The sequence below is a fragment of the Monodelphis domestica genome, chromosome 3 (genome assembly GCF_027887165.1).
Source record: "Monodelphis domestica isolate mMonDom1 chromosome 3, mMonDom1.pri, whole genome shotgun sequence".
In the NCBI taxonomy this organism is placed as follows: Eukaryota; Metazoa; Chordata; class Mammalia; order Didelphimorphia; family Didelphidae; genus Monodelphis; species Monodelphis domestica.
Window position 1 is genome coordinate 138,314,311 of NC_077229.1, and position 27,973 is coordinate 138,342,283.

General features: G+C 34.2%; 1 protein-coding gene across 4 annotated transcripts in view; it reads left to right on the plus strand.

Annotated features, from left to right (window-relative positions):
- ATAD2 (ATPase family AAA domain containing 2) overlaps positions 1-27,965 on the plus strand; it is a 77,116-nt gene extending 49,151 nt beyond the window's left edge. For 3 of the 4 annotated variants that reach the window (XM_016431878.2, XM_016431879.2, XM_056823120.1), the window contains exons 20-28: positions 7,006-7,141; positions 7,855-8,051; positions 9,444-9,603; positions 12,234-12,356; positions 12,459-12,614; positions 15,759-16,166; positions 20,096-20,229; positions 23,712-23,840; positions 26,417-27,965. In XM_016431878.2, the coding sequence (XP_016287364.1) occupies positions 7,006-7,141; positions 7,855-8,051; positions 9,444-9,603; positions 12,234-12,356; positions 12,459-12,614; positions 15,759-16,166; positions 20,096-20,229; positions 23,712-23,840; positions 26,417-26,461 (1,488 nt within the window). In that variant the 3' untranslated portion in view covers positions 26,462-27,965. Of the gene's footprint in view, positions 1-7,005; positions 7,142-7,854; positions 8,052-9,443; positions 9,604-12,233; positions 12,357-12,458; positions 12,615-15,758; positions 16,167-20,095; positions 20,230-22,267; positions 22,592-23,711; positions 23,841-26,416 lie in introns of those variants that run through there. The other variant, XR_008917509.1, reaches the window with a different exon arrangement.
- Positions 27,966-27,973: the final 8 nt, after the last annotated feature.

Sequence of the window (27,973 nt, forward strand, 5' to 3'; positions counted from 1 at the left end):
TTGACAGCTATAAACACTTTATTAAAAACACTAAGAAACAGACACAGTATGTATAGGACCTAGAGGTTAAGAATAAAAGCATTGCACCAAAAGGAATTTAAGTTGTGTTTAATAAGTGTGGATTGCACATATATGCATTTTAGAAGTAAAAAGCAAGGATAAAAACATAATTGGGTAGAGATCAGGGTTCACTGGAAATTTCTTCTCTGGGTGAAATGAAGGTCTTTTCAGATGGGTATTGTAAAGCTTTTTGGGGAAAGTGAGATTTTGGAATTCGTTTACAAGCCATATTTAAAGCCATTCTCTTTATAGTTATATCCTAGTCCTTTCAAAAGCAAATGCTTTAATCATGGGTGGGTGTATTTTAAGCCCCCTTCCCCCTTAGAATCAAACTGTGTATTGGATCCAAGGCAGAAATGTGGTACGGGCTAAGCAATGGGGTACACAGCTGGGAAGTATCTGAGGCCAGATTTGAACCTAGGACCTCCCATCTCTAAGCCTGCCCCCAATCTCATTCATATATATATATATATATATATATATCCTACATTTATAATTTAACAATAAACATCAGTAGCTTGGAAATTGTATAAGGCTAATCCTTGCTTAATCAAGCATTTAATTGTTTAGGTTTCTTGTTCTCCTTGTTTTCTATTTCCTAGCATTTGAACACTACTGCTCATTAGTACCTACATGATAAAGTGAGAAATGAAATAAAATTCAAAGCATTAATTTTCTTTTTAACATCTTGGTGCAACAGTATTGGTGGGAACACATATTACTAAAAGTTAGTGATTAAATTAGCAAATTCTGTTATTTGACTTGGATATATTGGCTCTGATAACCAGATATTGAGAATCTTTTGGATTCCATTCTTTTCTCACAGTCTGCCTTAATGTTTTGACATTCAATATGCCCATGGGCCTGTGCTAGTTTTTATAGTTGGTGTTAGAGCTTAAAAAAAAAAATACAATTTTATTTTTAAGACAATAGGTAGGGGGCAGCTGGGTAGCTCAGTGGATTGAGAACCAGGCCTAGAGATGGGAGGTCCTAGGTTCAAATCTGGCCTCAGCCATTTCCTAGCTGTGTGACCCTGGGCAAGTCACTTGACCCCCATTGTCTAGCCCTTACCATTCTTCTGCCTTGGAACCAATACACAGTATTGACTCCAAGACGGAAGGTAAGGGTTTAAAAAAAATAATAGGTAATAAAAAATATCTGTGTTTAAATAATTCATTTATTAGGAGACTGCTGTTCTAGTCCTATGAATATAGTTGTCCCTCACCTTTCACAGGAGTTATGTTCCAGAGATCCCCCATAGGTGAAAATATGCAAAGTATAGTCACTGAGCCAATTAGTGCCCAGGATACAGAACATAGCATTGTGGTTGGTTGCCTTACATTCCATCAGCCAATAGTGTGCCATGTGCAATATCACATTAGCAAACTTGAGCAAGTAATAGTGGCATATACTGTATTTCCATTGTGTACAGTACAGTCTTAATCCATAAAATTCTTCCATATAACAAAAACTCTGTGATACACAATTACATTTTTTTAAACCCACAATGCTGTGAAGCCACAATAAGTGAACCACGATATAGCAAAGGATAGCTATTTTTTTTTCCTCTTAGAGAATAGCACCTTGCAGTCTTTAAAGTACTTTACATATATTACTTCATTTGATCATTGAATGAGATTAAGTAGATTTTTATATACTTTGATTCTATGGATAACTTTTTAATAACTATCAAAGAACATGATTAAAAAAATGTAAGGTACTTCCTACAAAAAAATAAATATCCTGGAAAACAAGCCAAGGAATGAAAATTTAAGGATCATTGTATAGTTGTTTTTCAGTCATGTTCAACTCTTTATGACCCCTTTATAATTTACAGAAGGCAATCCCTTGCTCTTTCCATTAAATTCTCTGTTCAGTATATTGTCCATTTGTACCATCTCTCCAGGATCTACATACTAATGAGTGAATCTTCATCCACTTTTTTTTTTCTCTGTGGATAATGAAACAAAATTATGAAATTATTACAAATCTTTGTTAGACTGTTTGGTGAGTTAATATAGCCAGCATAACGTCATCAAGAAATCACATTTGTAAGACTTCGTTGTTGTGTACTAGATCCCTGTTTTATACTCTTAATTAGGACAGACCTTGAAATTTGTACATAAAGAAGATTAAGTTGGAGAAAGGTTAAGGGAGAGATTCTAAGAAAGGGCACAAATTGTAGAGAGAATGGATAGAAAAAAATGGATGTATCTGAGGAGGGATACAGCAAAAGTAGAGGAAGAAAACAGAAGGGGAAAATAGAATGAAGGGAAATACACAGCTAGTAATTATAACTTTGAGTGTGAATGGGATGAATGCAAATTATGTGCACCAAATATAGCACCCAAATTTTTAAAGGAAAAGTTAAATGAGTAACAGATGGAAATAGATAACAGTAATGAGACTTCCATTTTCTCATCAAAGCCAGATAAATCTGACCAAAAAATAAATAAGAAGTCAAGGAGATGAAGAAAATCCTAAATAATAACTATTTAAAGAGAATTGAATGGGAATAAAAAGTATACTTTCCTCTCAGTAGTACATGGAACTTTTACAAAAATTGATCATATATGAGGAGACAAAACCATAATTAAATGTAGAAAAGCAGAAATATTAAATGCCTTTTTCAGAAAATAATGCAATAAAAATTGTATATACTAAAGGAGCATGGTAACACAAAATAAGAATTGATTGAAGGCTAAGTAATTTAAGATTTCTTAAACAGTGAGCGGTTTAAAGAACAAGACAAAGGGCAGCTTGGTAGCTCAGTAGATTAAGAGCCAGGCCTAGAGATGGAAAGTTCTGGGTTCAAATTTGGCCTCAGACACTTTTTTCTTTTTCTTTATTTTTTTTTTCGTTAGGTCAATTTCAAACATTATTTCTTGGTTATACAAAAATCATATTCTATTACTCCCAAACCCCACCAGCACCACTGCTGCCCTTTCCGTAGCTGACGCACAATTCCACTGGGTATTACATGTGTCCTTGATCAGAGCCTATTTCCATGCTGTTGATGTTTGTACTAGGATGTTCATGTAGGGTCTATATCCTCAGTCATATCCCCCTTGACTCATGTAATCAAGCAGTTGTTTTTCTTCTGTGTTTTTACTCCCACAGTTTTTCCTCTGAATGTGGATAGTGTTTTTTCTCAGATTCCTCTAAGTTGTTCAGGATCACTGCATTACCACTAATGGAGAAGTCCATTACATTTGATTGCACCACAGTCTATCAGTTTCTGTACAATGTTCTCCTGGTTCTGCTCCTCTCACTCTGCATCACTTCCTGGAGGTTGTTCCAGTCTCCATGGAATCCCTCTAATTCATTATTCCTTTGAGCACAATAGTATTCCATCACCCACAGATATCACAATTTGTTCAGCCATTCCCCAGTTGATGGGCATCCCCTCATTTTCTAATTTTTTGCCACCACAAAGAACACAGCTATGAATATTCTTGTACATGTACACTTCCTAGTTGTGTGACTGGGCAAGTCACATAACTGCCATTGCCTAGCCTTTACCAGTCTTCTGCCTTGGAACCAATACATAGTATTAATTTTAAGGTAGAAGTTAAGGGTTTTAAAAAACAAATGAGTCACAGAAATAATAATTTCATTAGAGAGAATGATGAAAGCTGGGGCAGCTAGGTGGCTCAGTGGGTTGAGAGCCAGGCCTAGAGACAGGAGGTCTTAGGTTCAAATATGACCTCAGACCCTTCCTAGCTGTATAACCCTGGACAAGTCACTTAACCCCCATTGCCTAGCCAGTCTTCTGCCATAGTATTAACTCTAAGACTGAAGGTAAAGGTTTAAATAAATAAATAAATAAATAAATAAATAAATAAATAAATAAATAAATAAATAAAAGCACTGTAAAGCATAAATATAAATTGAGTTTTTCTTAAAATGATATAAAGCAGGCGGCTTAGTGGATTGAGAGTCAGACCTAGAGATTGGAAGTCCTGGGTTCTAATCTGGCCTCAGACACTGCCCAGCTGGGTGACCTTGGGCAAGTCACTTAGCCCCTATTGCCCAGCCCTTACCAGTCTTCTGCTTTGAAACCAATACATAGTATTGATTCTAAGACAGAAGGTAAGAGTTTTAAATACCTAAAACCATTAGCTAGTATTAGTTGTGACAGGGATAAGCCTTCTTAATAAGGTCCCAATAAAACGAGGATGACCATTATCACCAGTGTTATTTAACATAGTATAAGAAGTGCTAACAGTGGTAGTTAAAGAAGAAAAAGAATTGAGGGAATTGAGATGGGCAAAAATAAGAAAACATCTTTTTGCAGATGATGTGGTATATGTGGAAATCCTAGAAATTCAACTAAACAACTGAAACAAATTTATTAAAGTAGGATATAAAATAAATCAACATAGATAGCATTTTTATATTTAACAAAGTCCTGCAAGAAAGAGATACTCCATTTAGAATAATCACAGATAAAATAAATACATAGAAGCATACTTGCCAAAACAAACCTAGGAACTATATGAACATTGCAAAATTCTTTTTACACCAATAAATGCAAATCTAAATAGTTGGAGAAATATTACTTGCTCTGGGATAGATAATCCTATGCAAACTAATTCTATTTATTCAGTGCCATCCAGATCAAATTATCAAAAACTTATCTTATTGAGCTAGAAAAAATAATAAAATTAATTTGAAAGAACAATAGATTGAGAAGAGCAAAAGGATTCATGGAAGAATTGTAACAGAAGGAAATCTAGCAGTACAGGACTTTAAACTATCATAAAACGATAATTATCAAAACTGGTACTGGCCAAGAAATAGAAAGGTAGGTAGATCAATGGAACAGAAGTTATATAACAAACAATAGTAAAAGATTATAATTTTCTATTTGACAAAAGTATAATCATTATTTGGCAAAATTTGCTGGGACAACTAGAAAGTAGTTTGGCAGAAACACGGTATAGACCAATATGTTAAACCATTAACTAAGAGGATTAAAACAGACACATGATCTTAAACATAAAAGGAAAGATAGAAACAGATTAGAACAGGGAACATATTACCTATCAGATTTACAGACAGCAAAAAATTTGAGTAAATGAGATGGAGAGCATTGTGAATAATAGAGTATACTAAATTTAAAAAGTTTTGGTACAAATAAAACAAAGGTTGTCAAGATGGAAAGCAGAAAATTGGGAGAAATTTTTCAGGCTCTTAGAGAAGTTTCATCTAAAATACATGGAAAATTTTGTCAAATTTATAAGAGCCGTTCCCTAGTTGATAAACAGGCAAATTATATAGTTTTTAAATGAAGAAATCAAAGCCATATATAGATACAGGGGAAAATGCTCTAATACACTACTGATTAGAGAAATGCAAACCAAAACAGTTGTGAGATATCTTACACCCATCAAATTGGCAAAATGGCATATGGTGGAGGGAATGTAAGAAAATGGGAGCACTGATATATTTGGTAGAATTGTGAGAGTAATTTAAAATTATTCCTGGAGTTATAAAACTTAGACCCAGCAATACCATTTCTTGGTTCTGTTTCCCAAGGAAATCAGAGAAAAAGGAAGAAAACCTATATGCTCCAAAATTTTTATAGTAAATCCTTATGGTGGCAAAGAACTGGAAATCAAAAAGAGTAGTCATCAATCTAGGAATGGCTATACAAATTGATTTCTAATTGTGATGGAATACTACTATGCTGTAAGAAACAATGAGCAGGTTAATTTTTTTTTTTAACTCAGAACTATATGAGATAATGAATAGTGAAACAATAAGAAGCAAGAGAAGATTATATTCAGCTATAGATTTAATATTTGAAGTATAACTTCACAACATTAACACAGAGAACCTCCTGAAATATGGAAACACAGAAGGCATCATACATACATATCTATTTGCAATCTAACGCGTTCTATTGGGCAATGAAGGTTTGAAATATTTGGAAAATAAATTTTATTGGGTTTATTTTTATTATTATTATTATTTGGTTGAATTACAGGAATAAGCAGTCTGGCTTAGAAGAGATATCACTATTTCCTGAAGGCTGGATCAGTTAGAAAATATTGTAAATACAACTCCATTTGGTGGTGATGATAAGAACCTTTTTTGGTGTGGTTGTAATATTGAAAATAGAGGAAGAAGTAGAAATAGCAATATTTTGCAACTGATTAAATGTGAAAGAAAGGGGGCAACAATGGGTTTTGAATGGACAGTCCTAGTAATGGAAGTCAAAAAGAGAAACATTTTTTAGCATGCATATGTATATAAATTCGTTTTGGAATGTTGGATTTCAGGTGCTTGTCGAATCCAAGTTTTGACATGTTGACAGTGCGGGTCAAATTTATAAGATTCCATTTGGAGCAAAAGAGTAGAGATAAAGAGGGGGCCATTATTCATCTTGTTAGTTATTGGTGTTCTTTTTTAGCAACCAAAAAGACATTTTGGATTCTTAAGAATTTTTATGTCGTTTAAATCTTTAGTTTAAAAGGCTAATCTTATGTTATCGCAAGGGCTGAGCTTTATAGCTCAGTGTGGGGATAATTACTGCTTGTCAAAGTATACTATCTCTGACTATAATTTCTGAGGTTTGTGTGTCACAAACAGAAGGCAAATCTACCTGTTATGTTATGTGACTACCTATATACTATATAAATAAATGTTAACCACTTGTATAAGTTAATTTCTATTATATGGCAGACCCAGTATATATTAGAACATACTAATGGATAGGGACCTGGACTTGGTTAGCTCCCACCCAAGATATTCTGTATGAACCCTCACAAATATTTTTATATCTGAACCTTTGTTTCCACATATGCTAAAAAGAATACTAGCACTTCAGGAATGTTATGAGGATCATGGGATTTATAAAGCACTTTTCAAATTTTAAAGTACTATAGAAATATAAGTTCATACTGACTTAAGTTTACAAAACTATTTCAATATTTTTAGGTACAAGAATTGTTCATTAGTGATTATGGGGAAGTTTTCAATGTCCAGTTGCCTGGTGGTGAAGAAAGAACAAAATTTTTTGAAGATTTAATTCTGAATCAAGCTGCTAAGCCTCCTGCATCCAAAAAAAAAGCAGGTTAGTGTCTAGTCTGTAGTTGTGTGGAAAACTGCATGCAATTAGTCTAGTGATGGGCTCAAGTTCATGCTAGATGAAAGTTGGTTAAAACAGCTTGTGGTTCAGCAATATAATGATCCAGGATCATTCTAAAGGAATCTCTGTTGGAGTTAGTTGCCAATCAAGCATACGATTTTTCATTTTAGTTTACTTGGGTTTTTATTTGGGAGCTTTGGTTTTTATTTGAATATTCCCTTACAAAAATGAACAAGGAAATATATTTAACATGATAATACACATATCACCCAAATTGAATTGCTTACTATATCTCAGGAGAGAAGAGAAGTAGGGAGACAATTTGGATTATATCAGAAAACTTATGTGGAAAAGTTGTTATTACATGTAATTGGTAAAATAAAATATCTTTACCCAAAAAAAAGTTGACGTTTATGTCCTCTTCCTTTTTTTTCCTGATGTCTTCTGTTGTTTTATATTAGCATAAAATTTGATTTTCTACTTAACTCAAAACTCTATTACCTTAACTATATGCTTATGAAAATGTTTTTTTTTTATTCTTAGTACATTTTTAAATTAACAGCATTTTTATCCCATGTTATATTTAAATCTTGACTGTGCCTCTTTGTCACACCTAATTTTCTGACTCCTGGTTTATGGCATAATGTCAGAAGGTTAGAAGCAAGGGTTATTTTCTAAAAGATTGGTTTCTTTTGAAGTTTTACAGGCACTAGAGGTCCTACCAGTAGCTCCACCACCTGAGCCAAAGCCTTTGACAGCAGAGGAAGTGAAACGGCTTGAAGAGCAAGAGGAGGATACATTTCGTGAACTTAGAATTTTCTTAAGAAATGTTACTCATAGGCTTGCTATTGACAAACGCTTCAGAGTATTTACCAAGCCTGTTGATCCTGATGAGGTATTTGAGCTCTCGCTCTCTCTCGCTCTCGCTCTCTCTCGCTCTCGCTCGCTCTCTCGCTCGCTCTCTCTCTCTCTCTCTCTCTCTCTCTCTCTCTCTCTCTCTCTCTCTCTCTCTCTCTCTCTCTCTCTCTCTCTCTCTCTCTCTCTCTCTGTCGCTCTCTCTCTGTCTCTCTCTCTCTCTCTCACACACACACCTCTCACACACCTGCTACCTCAAACATTTTAGATAGTGGACTTGGGTGTGAACTTTAACAATATAAAGTCTGACCATATGTTTTGAGGGTGTTTTTTTTCCAAAGCCTTTTAAAAATAATCATGTCCCCTTTTTTGTTTGTTTTTTCTTTTCCTGATCCAAATTCCCACTTCACTAACTCCATGAATCAGAAATAATCCTGCTTTTTCAAGGTCTTTGCCAAAAGATTTAAAATTCTGCTGCAGAATGAATGAAGCTGGAAAATATGTAGTTACCGACCCAGGACTCTTTATCTGGCTGATAATCAGCCCAGATAAATTTAGAAGATTTTAAGGACAAAGGGGGGGGGGGGGGGTGAAGGTTTTAGCCACTCCGGTGAAATCATGGGTCCTTGAAATGATAAATTGTGTTTGAATCCAATAACTAACTATATTATATAATTACTTTGTTAATCTGTCTAAATTTTTTTTAACTTTTTTTTTTTAATCTTAAACATTATTTTATTTGGTCATTTCCGAACATTATTCATTGGAGATAATAATCCGTCTAAATTTGGCTGTAGGCACTCAGTTGGACATATTGAAAATATAATAGTTTGAGGAACTAATTTCATATATTAATATGCTCAACTATTTATTGATACTTAATATCTATCTGGGCCATATACAAGAAAGTATACTTATGTAAGAAATGTATGAGAATCCTGGCTTTGGATAGTAATTCAAGAGAGATTTTTTTTTGCTCTTGTATATATTTTTATTATTATTGATATAACTAGACTAGAAGAAGAAAGAGAAGATTTCACTGAATTTAGGAAATTGCACAAGTATTTCAAGTCGAGAATTTATTTTTAAGTCATTCTATAAAAATTAAATGCTAATTTGTGTGTCCTACTGTGTTTCAATAGTTCAGAGAATTCTTTAAGAGAAATGTTGAAAGATGGGTGCTCTTTGAATTATACAAAGTTTGGGAGGAAGGACATTTCAATGAGAGAAAACAACAAAAATTAAAGCCTAGACAGAAAGAAATGTAGGTTTTTGAAAAATCTAAATAAGAAACCAATCTTGCTGGAATATTGAAAGTAAATTTGGGTGGGCACCTCAGGTCTGAATGGTGATTCTTTACTCATATAGCTATTTTAAGATAAAACAGCTTGTGATCAGTGTTGAATTTACTAGAGATATTGTTTGCTTGTAGGTTCCTGATTATGTCACTGTAATAAAGCAGCCAATGGACCTGTCATTAGTTATTAGTAAGATTGATCTACATAAATATCTGACTGTGAAGGACTACCTGAGAGATATTGATCTCATCTGTAGTAATGCCTTAGAGTACAACCCTGACAGAGACCCTGGAGGTGAGTATCTTACCTCCACCACCCAAAAATAATTTAGAATAGATAAGACAACATTTGTGAGCGTTTTGAATTTTTATTTTCATTAGCCAATAAATAATTTAAAGTGAGAAAATATTTTAATTCTACTCAACATTTAGGAAGCACTTTACTCTGGGATACAAATACAAAAATGAGTCTCCTTACCCTCAACAAGATTCAGCATATACACAGAAGAAAAAATTAAAGTGCCATTTAAAGGAATGAGAAAACACTTTTAAGAAAATTTTGTGGAGGAAGAGAACATTTGAACTAAACTTGATTGAAAATAGGATTCAAAGAATCAGTACGAGAGGGCTTGTGCATTCTCAGCATAGTCTGAGTAAGTGCCCAGAGGCAGGAGATAGGATAACAATTTCAAGGAACACTTAGAATTCGAATTGGTAGAATAATATGAAATAAGGCAAGAGGGAAGTTGAAATCAAATTTCAAATGCTAGGCTTCAGAGTTTGCATTTTATCTTAAAGCTATTAGGAAACTACTGGAGCATTTTTGAGCAAAAGAGTGACATATCAAATTTCTGCCTAATAGTTATTTTGGAAGCTTAAGCAGAGGATTAGTTGGAGAGGAAAACGGTGAAGCAGGGAGATAGCTGAAAGTCTACTACAGCAATTCAAGTGAGAACATATATGACGGTGAATTAAAATAACCTGTTGGGAGGACAAAACTGTGATAAAAGTTACATTAACAACATCTGGCTTCTGATTGGCACTTGGGGTGTAGAGTGGCAAAAAGACTAAAGAAGGAGTGGCCAAGTCAAATAATAGGAAAGCCAGAACTAGAGAAGCTCTTTGCCAGGGGAAGAAAGAATATCTAGAAGGAGGCAGTTGAAGACATGTGGGTGGGGAACTACCCTCTCTAGGAACTAGATAGAGAGATCAAAAAGGTAAAGGTTAAGGAATAGCCATTTAACAATTAAGAGAGAAGTTTTAGTAAATTGGGCTCAAGCCAGGTGGAAAGGGGTTGAGAAGTAAGCAGATAGAGGCAGCTATTTATAGATTACTGAAGTCTGGCAGTGAAGGGAAAAGGGGTAGGAGGTAATAGCTTGAATGAGGGTCACATAACACATGAAGTTTTAAAGGTGAGAAACCTGAGCTTTCGGAGAAAATCTGTTTGATAGAGAAATAAAGATTAAATAAAAGAAAGATGGTGAATGGGGTTAACCCCTAAAAGAGATTGATATTAAGGGTTTATATGAAAAAGCTATGGAAAGGGAAAGGCACATTTCTTAAAAATTGAAGCCAAGGATGAGAGGATGGGTTAGTTTGAGGGGAAGGGTTTTTAGGTCTGTTGTAGAGGGAATAAGGAAGCTCAGGTGTATGGTTTCTTTTTTTGGTAAAGTCATCTGCTAAAATGAGTTTAAGAATGGCCTTAGATAATTGAGAAAAAGTTTTGAAATATTTACTGTAGGAAGTAATGACAAGGAAAGATGAAAGGATGATTTTTCATTGTCCAGTTAATATTAAATGGCATAAATTAGTAAACCCATTTAACATGACTTCCTTATATTCACCTATAATGTTTGTTTTTTAACCCTTACCATCCTCATTGGAATCAATACTATGTATTGGTTCTAAGGCAGAAGAGTGGTAAGGACTAAGCCTAGGGCAGATGTGCCAGAGAGGGCTGATCCCCTTCCCCTCTCCATTGGCACCTGAGGACATTTCTCATATGACCTTTCCTCTGCCCTGAAGCCCAATAGGAGCACTTCCTCCCTCCTCTGTGTGGGGTAAGGTGGAAGCTCACATGTGGTGTGAGGGTGTGGTCTGGGCACTCATTCTCTAAGGTCTCTAAAAGGTTAGTCATCACTGGACTAGGCAATGGGGGTTAAGTGGCTTGCCCAGGATCACACAACTAGGCAATGTCTCAGCTCAGATTTCGATCTAAGACCTCCCATTTTTAGGCCTGGCTCTCAATCCACTGAGCTATCTAGCTGCCTCCTTATCTGTAATGTTCTATCCCATAAATTAGGAGGAAACCGATATTGGTAATGACCCAAAGTTGAGGTTAGGAAGGACAATGCATAGTGGAATAATTCACATATGGCACATTGCTTGTACATGGTTCCTCAATTTAAATCTAGAGTCCCAAACTGAAGTGAACAATATGAACTAGAAGAGTAAAATGAAAGGGAATGAAGGTCATATTGGGGATAAAGAATAGATTCAGAGGGATTGTGGCATGAGAGCTACATGACAAAAGAAAATTATCATAATAGGTTCAGCATCATAGAGGAGGTTGTAGGCACGGTTTAGTTCTCACACACATACTTTATGCTTCTCTTTTTGGTAGAATTGAGCCTTTGTTTGTTCAGTTTTGACATTAATGTAGCTACATGAAGGAAAATAGTATAGGGTAAATTTTTTAAAAATTGATATTTTCTAGGTAAGATTTGTTTGAAAATTCAGATGAGAAATTTATTCTTTTAAAATTTATTGAAACTTTATTGTCCAAAAGAAAAAGTAGTTGCCCTTTTTACCCATGACATAGCCATGTGAAAATCTAAATAATCTGGAAGTAATTCACTATCCAAATAGAAGTTGATTTTGGTGAATAATAGAAAGTTCATACCAAGCCTTGTCTTAACTTTTCAGATCGACTTATAAGACACAGAGCCTGTACTCTAAGAGATACTGCCTATGCAATAATTAAAGAAGAACTTGATGAAGATTTTGAACACCTGTGTGAGGAAATTCAGGAGTCTCGAAAGAAGAGAGGTAGGAAATAATTTTACTCAGAAAAAAAAATAGCTCAGAAGATGTTTAGTTTTGTTTACTAGTGCTCAAGACCCTGATTTCTTTCTTTCAATTTTTAATTAGGTTGCAGCTCTTCCAAATATGCACCCTCTTATTATCATGTGATGCCAAAGCAAAGTACAACTTCTGTTGATGGGAAAAGATTAGATCCAGAACAGAGTGAAAAGCTGAAGATGCTCAATGCCCCTATGGCTTGTAGCACTCCTTCACTTTATGCTGGTAAATATTCTCAGATTTCTTTCTTCCTTTTTTTTTCAATTACATTGTCAAATAAATATGTAATATGTTTTAAAATAAAAGATCAGAAGCAAGAATTATTCTTTAGCTCTGCTAAATAAAATTGTGTGGGAAATGTTTTTTCCAAAGTACTATCTGCAGTATACTTTAAAAAAAAAAATCCTTAACTTCTGTCTTAGAATCAATACTATGCATTGGTTCCAAGGCAGAAGACTGGTAAGGGCTAGGCATTGGGGGTTAAGTGATTTGCCCAGGGTCACATAGCTGGAAATGTTCAAGGTCATAATTTAAACACTAATATTCTTAAATTCTCTACTCAACCCCTCTTACATTCCCCATCCTCCTAATAGCAAAATTTTAAATGTTCTAAGAACAGTCTTTTCTTTCTATTCAGTAGTCAATAAATGTTTGCTGAATTTAAATAGAAAATAATGACCTCATTGAAGAATTTCTATTCCCTATAGATGGTGTAAAGCACACCAGCTGATATGTATTTTAATTCAAGAAAATATAATTCCTACTCTTAAATTGTTCACAATCTAATAGATGTTGAGACACGTACGATATAAATCAGAGTAATAACTGCATAAAAGAAGTTAAACAGAATAACAAAAAAGATTGAAGGCAGGAAGATCACTTTTGGCGGGGAGGCTTCATAGAAGGAGGTGATTCCCAACTAGTCAACATGTATTAAATGCCTACTATGTACCAGGTACTGTGATAAGCACTGGGGATACAAAAAGAGAAAGGACAACCTCTCTCTTCAAGGTGCTCCCAATCTAATGGGATCAGTAAACAAATAGGTGCAAATCAGCTATAGACAGGAAATAAACTGGAGTTAGGAGAGGTTGGCAAAGGCTTCTTGCAGAATATGAAATTTTAGTTGAGACTTCAAATCAGGGAAGCTGGGGCATAGAGATAAGAAAGAGTGCACTCTTTGTATAGGAGACGTCTAGAGAAATTATCCACAAGTGTCTTGTTTGTGAAATAGCCCAGGAGGCCAATATCACTGGATCAAAGAGTACATATCAGGAAATAAAGTGTAAGATTGGAAGGTTAGGAAGGGGCTAGGTTATGAAGAGTTTTGAATGCCAAATAGGATTTTATATTTTATTCTGGATTCAATAGGGAAATTTAGTAGGGAGATAACATGATCAAACCTGAAATAACTTGAGATACAACAGATTAAAGTATCAGGCATGGGAAACAATATTTGCAAAAGCACAGATTTTAAAAACAGTCAAGAAAGAAGTACTCTAATTTGTCCTAAGCAGAAGTCCTTAAACTTTTATATGCTAGACCCCTTGGGCCATTTGATAAATCCTATAGACTCAGTAATGTTTTTAAATGTGTAAAACATGTAGAACTACAAAGGAAACCAGTTATATTGGAATATAGTTATCAAAATGCTTTTTTTAAAAACTAAAACTAAATTCAGGGAATTTAAGAAATCCTCTAAGAGCAGAGTACAGAGAAGGGAAGTATCATAAAATAAGGGAAAGATGTTGAACTGTATTGTGGAGAACCTTGAATTAAGAAGTTTATATTCTATTCAGTAGGCCTTTGGGAATCACTGATGGTTTTGAGAGGGGTTATGTGGAGTGATATGTAATATCGGAGTGATATGATTTTGATTTTGATTTTGAACCCTGGATTTCATGTTCATTGTTTAATTGGTCTCATTTCCTCAGAAGACTGTAGTAGATGGCCTGAAAGGTCAATTTTAGCTCTATTCTAAATCTATGATGACAATGCTCAATTACTTGGGTGTTGATACTAAAGATAGATTTTAAAAATGGGCAAAGATCATTCACAGGGACACTTTGCCCAGCCCTTTGTGCCATTTGAGAAATTTTCTCTAGGTTTTTTGGGCCCCAGGTTGCACATCCAACACTTGAAGGGACACAAAAGTGAAAATGCCACTGCAAAAACTGATGCTCATACTTATTTTGGGTTTTAGCTTCTAGCCCAGGAATTAAAGGTTACTGTATTTAGGAAAAGATGAAAGCATAGTACTGTAGCTTAACTTACAGATTCCCAAAACCCTCAATAACTGTGAAAGAATATTTTTAAAAAGATCTCTATCTTAATACTTTCTAGAATTACCTTTCCTAGTCACAATAATCATTTGAAACCTTGTCAAGGAACTTGGTTTTTAAGATTTCCATGACGACTTGTCTCAAAGTCTAAAATCATTCCTTCCTAGGAGAGTGCAAATAGCTACCCTTTTAAAGCTGTTTTCCTCTGTCAAAAAGCATTGGTGAATTTTCAGATTTAGGCACAGTGATGTGCAGTTGTCTACCTTGACCAAGCCATTTAGTTGGATGCTTCTTAGAAATTGCTAAAGGTGAATACTATGGTAGGAATGAGGGCTAAAAGGCACAAGGAATAGGAGTGATGGGGAAGAGTTCGTGGGTGATCAGGAGGAGGCCATGGGGCTGTTGGAGGAGCAGGAGATTTGTCAGCTCTGGGGCTAGTCCATTTGAAAACTTCCAAATTTAAAATTTTTGCATTCTATTAAATGTTTTCAGGGGTGGGGTTCTTGGATAGGAATTGTTATGTCATTGATGTAAGGAACTCTCAGTAAAAACATCTTCTGCAAGGCAAATGTGCACCTTCACTGCCGCTTATATTCTTAGAATAGTCTAGGGCCCCAACTTCCACTATATCACACAACAGGACTTGAATACATTTATTCTTAACTTCAAGACCAGCTTTAGCGAATATAACATGTTGCCTTTCATAATATGTTGTGGGGTGGGTGGGTGGGGGTGGAGGTGGGTGGGTGGGTGGGTGTGTGTTTTTAAGCCCTTACCTTCCATCTTAGAATCAATGCCATGCATTGGTTCTAAGGCAAAAGAGTAGTAAGAGCTAGGCATTGGGGGCTGGCTCTTAATCCACTGAGCTACCCAACTGCCTCCCGTAAAATGTTTAGTATTTCAAATTTAGTTATAGACCCAATGTAGTAATATCTTTCTGTTAATTACATTATTAAAATTCTTTTTTGTAAAGTGGTGGAACTCTTTAGTTCTAGTTTTTTTAGACTTGAAGGAAAATAGTTGGTATTTGCCGGTGGCTTTGTTTTTAGATTCTTTTCTTTTCTTTCTTTTTTTTTGTCTCTGTTAGCTCCATCAAAAAAAAAGATTCGAAGAAAGAGTAAATGGTATTTTGGCACCATAAAAAAGAGAAGGAAGATTTCTCAAACCAAAGAAGATAGCAGAAATACAGAAGATGACAAAAATGAGAGTGACGGAGATCAAGAAAATCATGACACTAGTATAGATCACAATGAAGCTGAAGTCACAGGAGAGTCTTCAATGGAAGAAAATGAAAAGCAACAAAATGGTTCTGAAAATAAAATTGAGACGGAAAATAAAAGCATTCATGTTACTTGTGATACTGTTGTGAATGAATCTGAAAAGGAAACTAAGAAGACTGCAATAAGTACAGAATTAAGAAAAGATAGGTTAACTTGCAATGGAGAAATTACTAACTGTCAAATAACAGAGTATTCCGAAGATGTTGAAGCAAAGGGTATGTAGTCTTCCATTTAAGTATTTTTAAATTATCAAAATAAGAAGCAAGAGGTTTATAGTGAAAAGAAAAATGATTATTAGATGGTTTCACTTATATGCACCAAATATTATGGTAATTAAATTCACGAAGGAGGTTAATAAGTTTCTTTTACTGCACCCTCTTCTAAGAAGTTTTGCTTCATCATCATTTCTCTTCCAGGCTTTTTTCCCCCTGGATTTTATTTTCTGATTTGTTTGTTTGTTTCTTTATTCTCCCTGTGCCCCTCATTGGGGAATAGATAAAACTTCTGAAGTAACAGATTTGAGCTCCTTCTATCCAGTTTCTTACTGTCTTAGATTTTATCTCACCTTTTTCACCAAGTGAAAGTTTTTATATTTTTTTTCCAACTACATGTAAAAATAATGTTTAATATTTGGTGGGGGTTTTGTTTTGTTTTTTAATTTGAATTCCAAATTCTTTCTCTCCTTCCCCTCTTCATTGGCACACAATTTTATGTAGATTATATTTGTGCAGTCATGCAAAACATTTCAGTATTTGCCATGTTGCAAAAAAAAAAAAAAACAGACCCAAAAAGAAAATATTTCAAAGTGTCCTTTGATCTGCATTCACACTCCAATTCAGTTCTCTTCTAGAAATAGAGGGCATTTTTCATTATAATCAGAATTATCTTGAATCATTGTATAGGTCAGAATAGCCAAGTCATGTGCAATTGATCATCATAAAGTATTGCTGTTACTATGTTCAATGTTCTCCTACTTCTCACTTCACTTTGCATCAGTTCATGGAAATTTTTCCAGGATTTTCTGAAACCATCCTGCTTGTCATTTCTTACAGCAATAGTATTCTATCATGTGTGTATCACAAATTGATTGATTTGTCTCACAAAAAGAACTACTGTCAATATTGTGTACATAGAAATTTTTTTTTTTAATCTCTTTAGGATACAGATCTAGTACTGTGCTGGTGGGTCAAAGGGTACATAACCTTTCTATATAATCTCAAATGGTCCTCCAGAATAGTTGAACCTGTTCACAACTCCACCAACAATGCTTTAGTGTACCAGTTTTTCCACATGCCTTCCAACATTTGTCATGTTCTGCTTTTGTGTGAGATGGTACCTCAGAGTTTTAATTTGCATTTTTCTAACTCAGTAGTGATTTAGAGCATTTCTAGGATTTGATGTCTTCTGAAAATTGCCTGTTCGTATTCTTTGACCAATTAAGGAATGATGCATTCTTAGAAATTTGATTCCATTCTCCATATATTGGGGGGGGGGGGGGGGGGTCTTTATCAGAAAAAAATGCCTTAAAATTTTTTTCCCTTATTTTCCTACTAATATTGATTTTGTTTCTGATATAATAAAAATTTCCCATTTTATGTCCTGTAATGCCCTCTATCTCTTATTTGGTCATAAATTCTTCCATAGGTCTGATAGGTAAAACATTCCATGCTCCCCTAATTTGCTTATGCTGTCACCCTTATGTCTAAGTCATGTGCCAATTTTGACCTTATCTTGCTATGAAATGTTGGTTTATACCTAGTTTCTGCTAAACTGCTTTCCACTTTTCCCAGCAATTTTTGTCAAATACTAAGTTTTTGTCCCTTATGCCTCACTCTTAGTAATAACAGTTCATAGGAGTCACTCTGTAAACAGAGAGCCAGGCCTAGAAATGGGAGATCCTGGGTTCAAATTTGGATTCAGATACTTCCTAACTGTGTGACCCTGAACAAATCTTTTAACCCTCATTACCTAGCTCTTGTTGTTTTTCTATCTTAGAACAATACACAGTGTTGATTCCAAGATGGATGGTAAGGGTTTTGTTGGTTTTTTAAGAAAGAACAGTTCGTGAGTGTTCTATAGAAAAAAAATATTTGGTTGTAGTTCATCTCTCTCTCAAATCAAGAAGGCCCTGTCCTTCCCTCTTTCCTCACCATGATCAGTTTCTATTCCATTCCTAAATACTATGTTATTCTATTTTTTCTTTTCTATCAGTTTGGGTGCTAGTGTACTTTGGCAACTTAACCTCTGGTGGAATGCTGTCCAAAAATATCACTTCTCCAAGTTCTTTAACTTCCCCTTAAATCTTTAGATCCTCAGGTCCTTTTTAGTCTTTGGTGGTGAAAATGCCCCTTTTTGATCCCATAGATAATTTTTAAAAATGTTAAACTTTAATTCTTTAGTCTTATGTATTCACTTACTTTTCTTTACTTCACATATTCATTTCCCAAATCTTACTATTTCTTTCACATCCATCCCCTTCACTCACAGTGTTAAACTTTAGATCAGTTATCACATCTAAATTATCATAAAAGCCTCATGAATGACCACCTTGCCATAAGTCTCTCAACACTCTACTTCCAAAGGAATTATCCATACGCACAGGTCTGATCATGTAACATTTCTCATCCAGCTCTAGAAGCTTCCTGTTTTTGCTAGATTAAAATTTGAAATTCTCAGTTTCTTTTTTAAAACTCTACACAACTGGATCCAATTATTTTTCTACCCTCATTGGATGCTATTTCCCATTCTGTGCTCTGCAGTTCAACCAACTGACTTTCATGCTATTCCTCACATAATTAAAATAGCACTCTTATCTCCCATTCCTGTGCCTTTGTACTGGCCATCCCTCAATCAAGAAATGTATTCCCTTTTCACCTCAGCAGCTCAAGCTTCATTTCCATGAATCCCAGAATTTCCTAGTGCCCTCTTTAAGCTCTGTATGTCTTATTTATTCACTTTATATATGTGTTTGTTTATTTCTGTTTGTACTTTCTGTATTCTCAATTGGAATTTTAAGTTCCTTGGGGATTGTTCTGTTTGTGTGTTGTTGGTTTTTTCTCACTAGCACCATACCTGTCACAGAGGATTTTATTGATTTTCAAGTTTAGTTATCTACTCATCTCTGGTTTTCTTTTTAAAATTTTGCAGTCATTCATTCCTCAAATGCCAGTCAGTCAGTAGACATTTGTTAATAAACACATAGTATTTTCCAGGCTTAGGCTCTAGAGATACAAAAAAAGGTCCCAGCCCTCAAGGAATTTGCACTCTTAATGGGCAAGATAAAAGCAGAATAAGGTTTGGAGTTGTGTAGCGAAGAAATTTAAGGAGCATAGCAAGGTCAGAAATGAAGAGATGGCTGGCTTGGACACTCTTTAATGGATCTGGGAAGGAATTTGTCTCTTTCTGGCCCCTACCAGGAGCAGAAGAGATGACCTAGGGTTGGGTCTCAGTTTTGTAAGATGATGAAGTTCCTCTATTGTGGAATCATTTGTTACTAGGTTCAAGTTTGCCACTTTTTTTTTTAAGTACTATTCCATTGTTTCATGATTTCTTTTTATGCAGAATAATTTGATTATTCAGATTTCCTCTCTTTCCTATTTGAAGGTCTTTCTCTAGTTTGCTTCTATTTTCTACCTCCTCCTAATGCCTCTTCCATACTATTGCCTGAATAATCCATGTAGATCTGGTAATGTGCTCAGGAATATTAACTGACTCTATTGCAAAATCTTAGCTGTTCAATGCCTTACTTTTCCATCTTTAACTCAAATTACTCCCTTCCACATAATAATATACTACAGTCAGCCTGGAATATTTTCTGTCCCCTAATCCTGTACTTTATTCTTTCTCCTTTTCATGTCTTTGTTTACACTGTTTCCTTTCTCCAGGGTCTGGAATTCTCTTCTCTCTCTATTATATGTCCCTTTCTAGTTTACTTAGCATGTACCCCTGTATATTCTTTATTTTTATTTCCCTGCTATAGTGTACCTTCAGGGAGAAATAATGTTTTATTTAAATTTTGTGTCTCTCCTGTCACTAAACAAAGTACTCTGCACACGGTTGCTTAATTAATATATTTTAATTTGAACTTAGATGTTGAATTTTCACATATTTCTGTATTAAATGACAATTATCTAATTGATTCTAGAAACCTGTGTTCTTAGGATGACTCGAGCCAGACGTTCCCAGGTTGAGCAGCAGCAACTCATCAGCGTTGAAAAGGCTTTAGCAATTCTCTCTGAACCCACAGTCCCACTTATTGTGGACCATGAACAGCTAAAAGTATGTAAATATTTTTTAAGTGCTGATATACAAATAGAATTTAAAACATTAGAACCTTTCCTTGCCTTTTAAATTACATATTATAAATGTGTACTATGGATTATATTTTCTTAAAATCCTATGGGATCAATCACTTATTCTTTCTCTAGCTTCTTCAGGCTTCATTTTGTGTTCCATTATTCTTTCAGATATAGAAAACTCCTCTTTCTTTCCCCCTATATTAAACTCTTCCAACTTAGCAAATATGTGTTCTATACCCACTACCTCCTTTTTTTTTTTTTGCTATGCTATTCCATCCTTAACTCCTGTAGTTTGACTAGGACCTCCTATTTCAAAATCCAGTAGTTTTCCTTGGCCCTTACTAACTCTGACCTCTGTTTAACACTATTGACAAGATAGATGAGTCTACATTTATTTCTACACCTGTCCTCTCTAAAATTGAATAAAAATCAAGAGAGTGAAATAGAAAGAATATAAGCAAGAAGACTTAGGTTTGAATCCTAACTCTGGCACTTATTACTATTACAATGTCACTTATCCTCTCAGATGACCTAAGATTCCTTCCAGCTTTAAATAATCAATCCTGTATCTTAAAGCCAACTTCCCCTCTTAACTTTTCCATTTGAATGATACTTGTCTCTGTCACCCAACATTCAGAAATTAGGGCACATTTTGACTTCATTCTCCACTCATGAGATGTGCACCATGAGCCTTCCTAATAATTTCATACTTGAATTAATACCAGAACTTTCCAAATGTTTTTTTCTAACTATAGTCTTCCATCCCCTATACTTGTATTTACATATTGCTATCAATGTTAACCTAGTAGAACATCATTTTTTTAATTGTCCTTTTAAAGTCCTTCTACCGGATGACTACAACTACTTCCTTAAAAGAACCCTTCAGCTGCAGCTGGATCTTATCTGTTCACCATTGCTACACTGCACATTCCTTGCATTGCCAGCATTGTTTTTCCTCTTTTTCCAATTAAAATACCCTTCACCATGTTTTCTGCCTTTCTAATACCTACTTGTTCTTAAAATTCCACCTCTTTATTAGGTCCTGGGTCACAGTGCTGGACAGGGAAGTCAAAGGACTTGGGCTTGCATAGCTAGTTCCTCCTTAACTCCTTAACTGGGCTGAGCCATTTGACTTTGTCAAACCATTAATGTTTTGAAGGAGTTAACACTAAATGATCTGAAGGTTCTCTAAACAACAATAATAATAGTAATAAAAATTATACCTTAAAGTTTATAAAATGCTTTATAGATATTATATAAGCCTCACAAAATCTTTATGGGTTAAGTACTACAAATACTATTGTCCTTATTTTATTTATGAAGAAATGGTGAAGTAGAGATTGTATAGAGCTCATCACAGTACTGAGCACATAGTAAGTAGGTGCTTAATAAATACTTGTTCCATCCCACCCGCACCCTAATCTCCCATCAGTAGCAAGATTCCCAATTTCCTGACTTCAAGTCCCCTACTCATTCCACAACACTGTGCTGTCTTTTTTTAAGCTTTAAATTATAGGATTATACTATCCTGTGTTCTGTTTTGGGGGGTTTTATTTATTTGTTTTGAGGAAGGTCTAGGCCTGCCATGTTTCAGCTACTTTCTGTTGACTACCCCATTCTCTCTTTTCCATTAGTGAGTTCTTAGAGCCTCCATTTTAAGGAAGGGCCTAGACCTGCCTTACTTTCTTCTATAAACTTCATTGTTTCCTGCTATCACTATCACTCCCAACCATGTATCTCAAAGAGGATAGTTCTTACTTTATTATTTATTTAATTAATTTGGGGTATTTTTCCATGGTTACAAGATTTACATTCTTTCTCTTCCCTCCTTCCACCCCCCTCCCATAGCCAAGGAGCAATTCCACTGGGTTTTACATGTGTCATTGATCAAGACCTATTTCCATGTTATTAATATTTGCAATAATAGAGTGGTCGTTTAAAGTCAACATCCCCAATCATATCCCCATCGAACCATGTGATCAATCATATGTTTTTCTTCTGTGTTTCTGTTCCCACAGTTCTTTCTCTGGATGTGGGTAGTATTCTTTCTCCTAAGTCCCTCAGAATTGTCCTGGGTCATTGCATTGCTGCTAGTAGAGAAGTCCATTACGTTCGATTGTTCCACAGTGTATCCGTCTCTGTGTACAACGTTCACCTGATTCTGCTCCTTTCGCTCTGCATCATTCCTTTCAGCACAATAATATTCCATCACATCAGATACCACAATTTGTTCAGCCGTTCCCCAAGCGAGAAACACCCCCTCATTTTCCATTTTTTTGCCACCACAAAGAACACGACTATAATTATTTTTGTACAAGTATTTTTCCTTATTATCTCTTTGGGTAAGAGAATAGTTCTTACTTTCTGATAACTGTTTTCCCTCTCCCTCCTTGCTTTGTTCAGTTTAGCATTACCTACCCTCTATTGTCCTTGGCTAGATGAACCACCAGACTTCAGGATCTTAAGATTCTGGCATTTAAGGAATGAGCATTTAAATATGAAATTGAAACTAAGTGATAGTAAGTGCCCTAAGATTATATAAGTTGTAGATAGCTGCCCACAGAATGAGAGGCTACTTTATAAAAAAATAACTTGTTCAGTTATGTCCAACTTTTCATATCCCCATTGTGGGGTTTTCTTGGTAAACGAATGGTTTGCCATTTTCTTCTCCATGTATTAAAGTAAATAGAGATAACTCAAATCCCTGATAAAAGGAAAAACAAGGTGATAATCAGAAGTCATCATAAATTCATTTGTCCATAATAGCTAAGCAGAAAAGTGAAAGAATTAGAATATAGATAGTACTTAGAGCAGAGCTCTTTTTTAATCATCAAAAAGGGAAATGATAGTCTACTACTTCAATCATGAGGATCTAAAATAGGGTCTTAGATGCAAATTTGGACCCTCAGCAATACATACGTAAAAGAAAATTTGGCAATATTTTCCCCTCCGTTCCCTCCCCCCCTCCAAAAAAAAGAATGACATCATTGGAACACATAAGTTCTGTACAAGCCAGTGATTGTTAAAAGTGACATGCAGAAATAACTCAAGGATTGTAAGTCTTCCAAGAAACTACAAAGTGCAATCAAGACTATTTACTCCTCATGTATAAGAAGGATTGCTATGTGATATTCCAGAGGTCAAGGAATGCCAGTTTGTACCCCAAAAGTTATTTTCATGCCAATATTTTTAAGAATAAATTTAATTCTTTTGTTGTTTAAATTTTTTTTAATCTTATCCCAGAACTTTACATTTAAAAATGGGAAAGCCATATAAAATATTTGGCTATTATATTACATTTACATTAGAATGTGAACTGCTCAATGATGTAGACTGTTTGAATTTTGTGTTTTTACATTTCTAACAATGTCTTAGGCATAGTTGGCACTTACTCAGTTTATTAATTGAATGAAATTCACCTTGTTTGCATACAGATAATATTTAACATCCTTTTCTTTTTAGAATCTTTTGAATATTACCATTAAGAAAAGTCAAGAGTACAATATATTTCAGTTGGAAAAATTGTATGCAATAATTAGCCAATGTATTTATCAACATCGCAAGGACTATGACAAGACCCAACTAATTGAGGTGAGTTATTATATAGAATAATTTTTTGGACCATAATATGTCATATTTTTATTTGAAAGAGACCTCAAAAGTTCATCAATCCATGCACAACCCAAACAATGTATCTTATCTACAACTTCTTTCACAACCAGATCTTGCCCAAGAGAGCCTTTCTTTTCTTTAAAAAAAGTTGTTGCTCACAATATAAATCTTGACAAAAACACAATGAAGTTGCAAAGATTAGAAATCAAATATTTTTTTTAATTGTAGACTCCATACTAGTAGTATAGACAGACTAAGTGCAAATTTTGTGCTTTGCTTCCTTTGGAATTCTTTGCTACCTGTAGACTTCAAAATTGTTTTTCTTTTTTTAATATTGTTGATGCATATGCCATCCTAATTATTTGTTCCATGCTGTTATATATATTTTTTGTCATCCTGTGTAAATTTTGTGTTGAAATATTATTCCATTATAATAATATAAAACATTAGTCCATTACACAGTCAATAGGTTGTTTCCTTGATTGCCTGTTCCAATTTTGGACAAGTCTCATTATTGGGTGTTTTTTAACCAGTTTGCCTCCTTGGTCAAAGAATTTCTTTGAAGGCAGCATGGTACAGTGGAAAGAACACTAAACTTGAAATCACTCTTTCCTTTTAAGCACCTGTCTGATTTTGGACAGATTTCTGAACCTGTCAGGGCTTCAGCTTCATCTGTCGAGTGAAGGGGTTGGCCTGGATGATCCATTTCTCTCACTGTTGGTCATAGTTGCTCTCAAATTATAACAAATTCAATACCTCTTCTACTTCATAGACTTTTAAATATTTGATAACTGCTCTCATCTCTCTTATTCTTCCCTCTGCCATTCAGTAGCACTGTCAAGACCTGAATTTTCTCAACATGTTAAAACTTATTTGTAAACTGAAGGGCTTATTCTAGATAATCTCCAGATTCTTTTCTGACTTTTAAAGTTAATCAGAGGGAGTCAGGATGGACAAGAGTAAAGTTGGAGTACATAAGTTTGAATCTTAATTCTATCCTACTTTTCTCTGTAGCCTTCATCTAAGGCACTTCATCTCTCTGGACCTCAGTTTCCCCAAATATAAAATTAGTGGGTTATACTCAGGTGATCATCAAGATTCTTTTCATAGTATGATTCCTACATAGTAATAATCATCTTCTTCCAAACAAGCCAATCTTTTAATGTCTTTGAAATTGTAGATCATAGGTTTATTCAAAGGGCCTTCTAACCACATCTAACATCTAAATCAGTAGTCAGACACAAAAGGAAGGGACCACTAAACCAGACATAAGAATTCCTCTTGATTGCACATTGACTTATTAATATTGACATATTTATATTATCTATTATTAAATATTTCCCAAATATATTTTAATCTGGTTTGGGCTGCATTTAGGAGTGTATTAAAGGCTTTCTGGGTCATGTGTTTGACATCTGTCATGTAAATCAAACCCTAACAAAATAAAAAATTCTGTCAGGTAGTTTTAGGTAATTTTGAATGCTGGAAATTTACAAAGTGTAACCCAAAAAAATCAGTTTAGAGTTACTGATTCTTTGGCATGAGTTGAATTCAAATTTTTTGTGATGGTATATTTTTTATGTTTTTAATAGAGAAATTTTATTTTAAGGAATCTTGCTTAAAGCTGTTAAATGTAAGCATGTCTTTCTTACCTGTCACTAAAGTAGGTTTGAATTACTGCAGCTACTTGAAGAGATGTAGACTATTCCAAATTGTTTGAGGGGGTTTATTTGTTAACGTCTTTTAATTTAATCTAGTTGAGTAATGTTCAAAACGCTTTTTAAAAATATTCATTTGTTTTGATAACTTAATTGAATAATTATCATTCTTAGAGAATTCGATGTTTAATTTAACTAAAGGTAATTATGCCAAAGATTTGGGCATGTCATTTATTTCCTTCTCTATAAAATGGAAATAGTAATAACACTGACCTTACAGGATTGTTATGAGGATCAAATAATATCATATGTTTAATTATCTATTTAAATCTGAATGAACCATGATGATATTATCTTAAATTATATATTCTCAGACTTGGAAGAGACTTCAAAGTCACCAAGATTAAAATAGTTTTCATCTTTAGACTTTCGAGGACCTAGTTAGAGAAACCTCACCTACTTTTCACATTTGGAACTTTTTCAAGGTTACATAAGTTCATTGGTTGATCCCTCTGTCTTGTGCAGGTCTTCCAAGTTTAAAAAATTAATCACAATATCAAATATTGTATAATAAAAACTTTCAATGTCAGAGTTCAGTGAGTACTTTGAAAGGTTTCAGGTGGGCTTTTCTATGTTATAGTAAATAATGTCCTAGTGAAACTTTTAGTTAAATTAAAACATTGTAGTTTGTTTTTGTTTTGTTTCTTGACAGTAGATGCCTTGAAGATTTGAGTGCAAAATATTATTTACTATAAATAGACTGAAATCTTGGCATAATGTTTCTTTAAAATTCTTGACTCTGGGTTTCAGATGATCTATCTTGGACTCAATCTAAGGGCATTTAGGCAATAAAATAATAGCATTAATACTAACTACTTCTCTCTTTCAACCCTCTAGAAAATGGAACAAGAAATCAAAAATTTTAGTTGTTCCAAATCATGAAGTTCTGAAGATCAGCTTTCTTCAATTTGACATCTCATTTTGGTCACTTTTGTCATCTCTGCAGAGCTGATGCAAAAATTTAATTTCTACATACTTAAGATATATTGTTTTTTAAATACTGCTAAAGTGTTTAGACTGGTTTTAATTTTGTATGTGTGAGGTAGATGTTTAAAAGTTGATTTTGATAAATATTAAACATTCTGAAACTTAATAAGACTGTTTAATATTTAGTGCTGCAACATTTAAACTTGAAGTATTCTACAGGTCTATTAAAGTTATTTTGATAAGTTTATTTCTTTGTCAGAGGCCATTAATTGTTCGTTAGACTTATGACCCTATGACCCTTTTGTCATAAGGTTGAGGATGGAATTACATTAATAATAAATGTCATCAACATTTAAAATCTCCCCAGTCTCACATTTGGCACTGTTAATTTTGCCTTTTCTTTTCCTTAATAGTGTAAATTAAATAAGAAATATAATGCTGCATTGTGACTTATCATTGACGTCTGCTCCTGCTCCTTCACTGTTTAGTATCTCTCTCTTTTCTTTTCTTTCTTTTTTTTTTGGTCCCTCTATCATCTTCCATGTTCTTTAATCTTCCTTTCCTTGCCTCATTACCCAAGAACCAATGTTCAAGCTTAGGATTTGTGGTAAAGCCCTGAACATGAGAGGCAAAAAGCTTTACAACAATTCTAAACTTAAACACTAAAATTAAGACATTTGTAAAATATGCGTTTGCATAATCCTAATTTAGGTTTTATAAATATCTGTGTTTACGTTTCTTATGTATTTAACTTTGTCATATTTTATGTTGATAACCTCATTTTTTGATGTTTTTAAAAAAACACGAGAAGTTTAGATTTGAAATCTAATCTTCAGTAGCCTTTAAGTGTTTAGTATCATCATATGAAGATAATTTGTGGTATACAGTTGTATAAATGTTATATATTTTGTATTGCACCAAAAATAAATTTCCTGGGCATCTTTAAGTGGTTAAAATATTTACTACAATGCCTATTCACTTTTTGAAAAGTTAATCCCCAAAGTTGCTTCATTTAGAAGCTTTAAAATTTTTCAGATTAGTGTAAGCTTTTTTTGTGAGACTCGGGAAAATAAGTTTTAGCAAAGCTAGTCTATGTAAGGAGAGAGTTACTTGGACTTTTAGTCATTCTTTTATATAATGGTCAATGTTATACTGCCTTTCATTTCTTCAAATGCCATGTGATAACCATGATACTACCTGGTGACTCTAAGCCTTCTAGAAACAAGTTTATCACCTTTAAATTAGTTGATACTGCCTTAAGTATTTCTAGAACCAGCTTTAAGCAGTACAATACACTTGAAAAGGTTTTTCCAAAAAAAATGTGTGTGTACCTGGATATAAATATTTTGCTTGTACTGAAATTTTATATATAAATTATTACTCTTCCAGGTACATATTTTGTAACTTTAGCACTTCGTTTGTATGTATAGTTTGCATAATAAATTTTGCAAGTTGAAAATCAGTGTG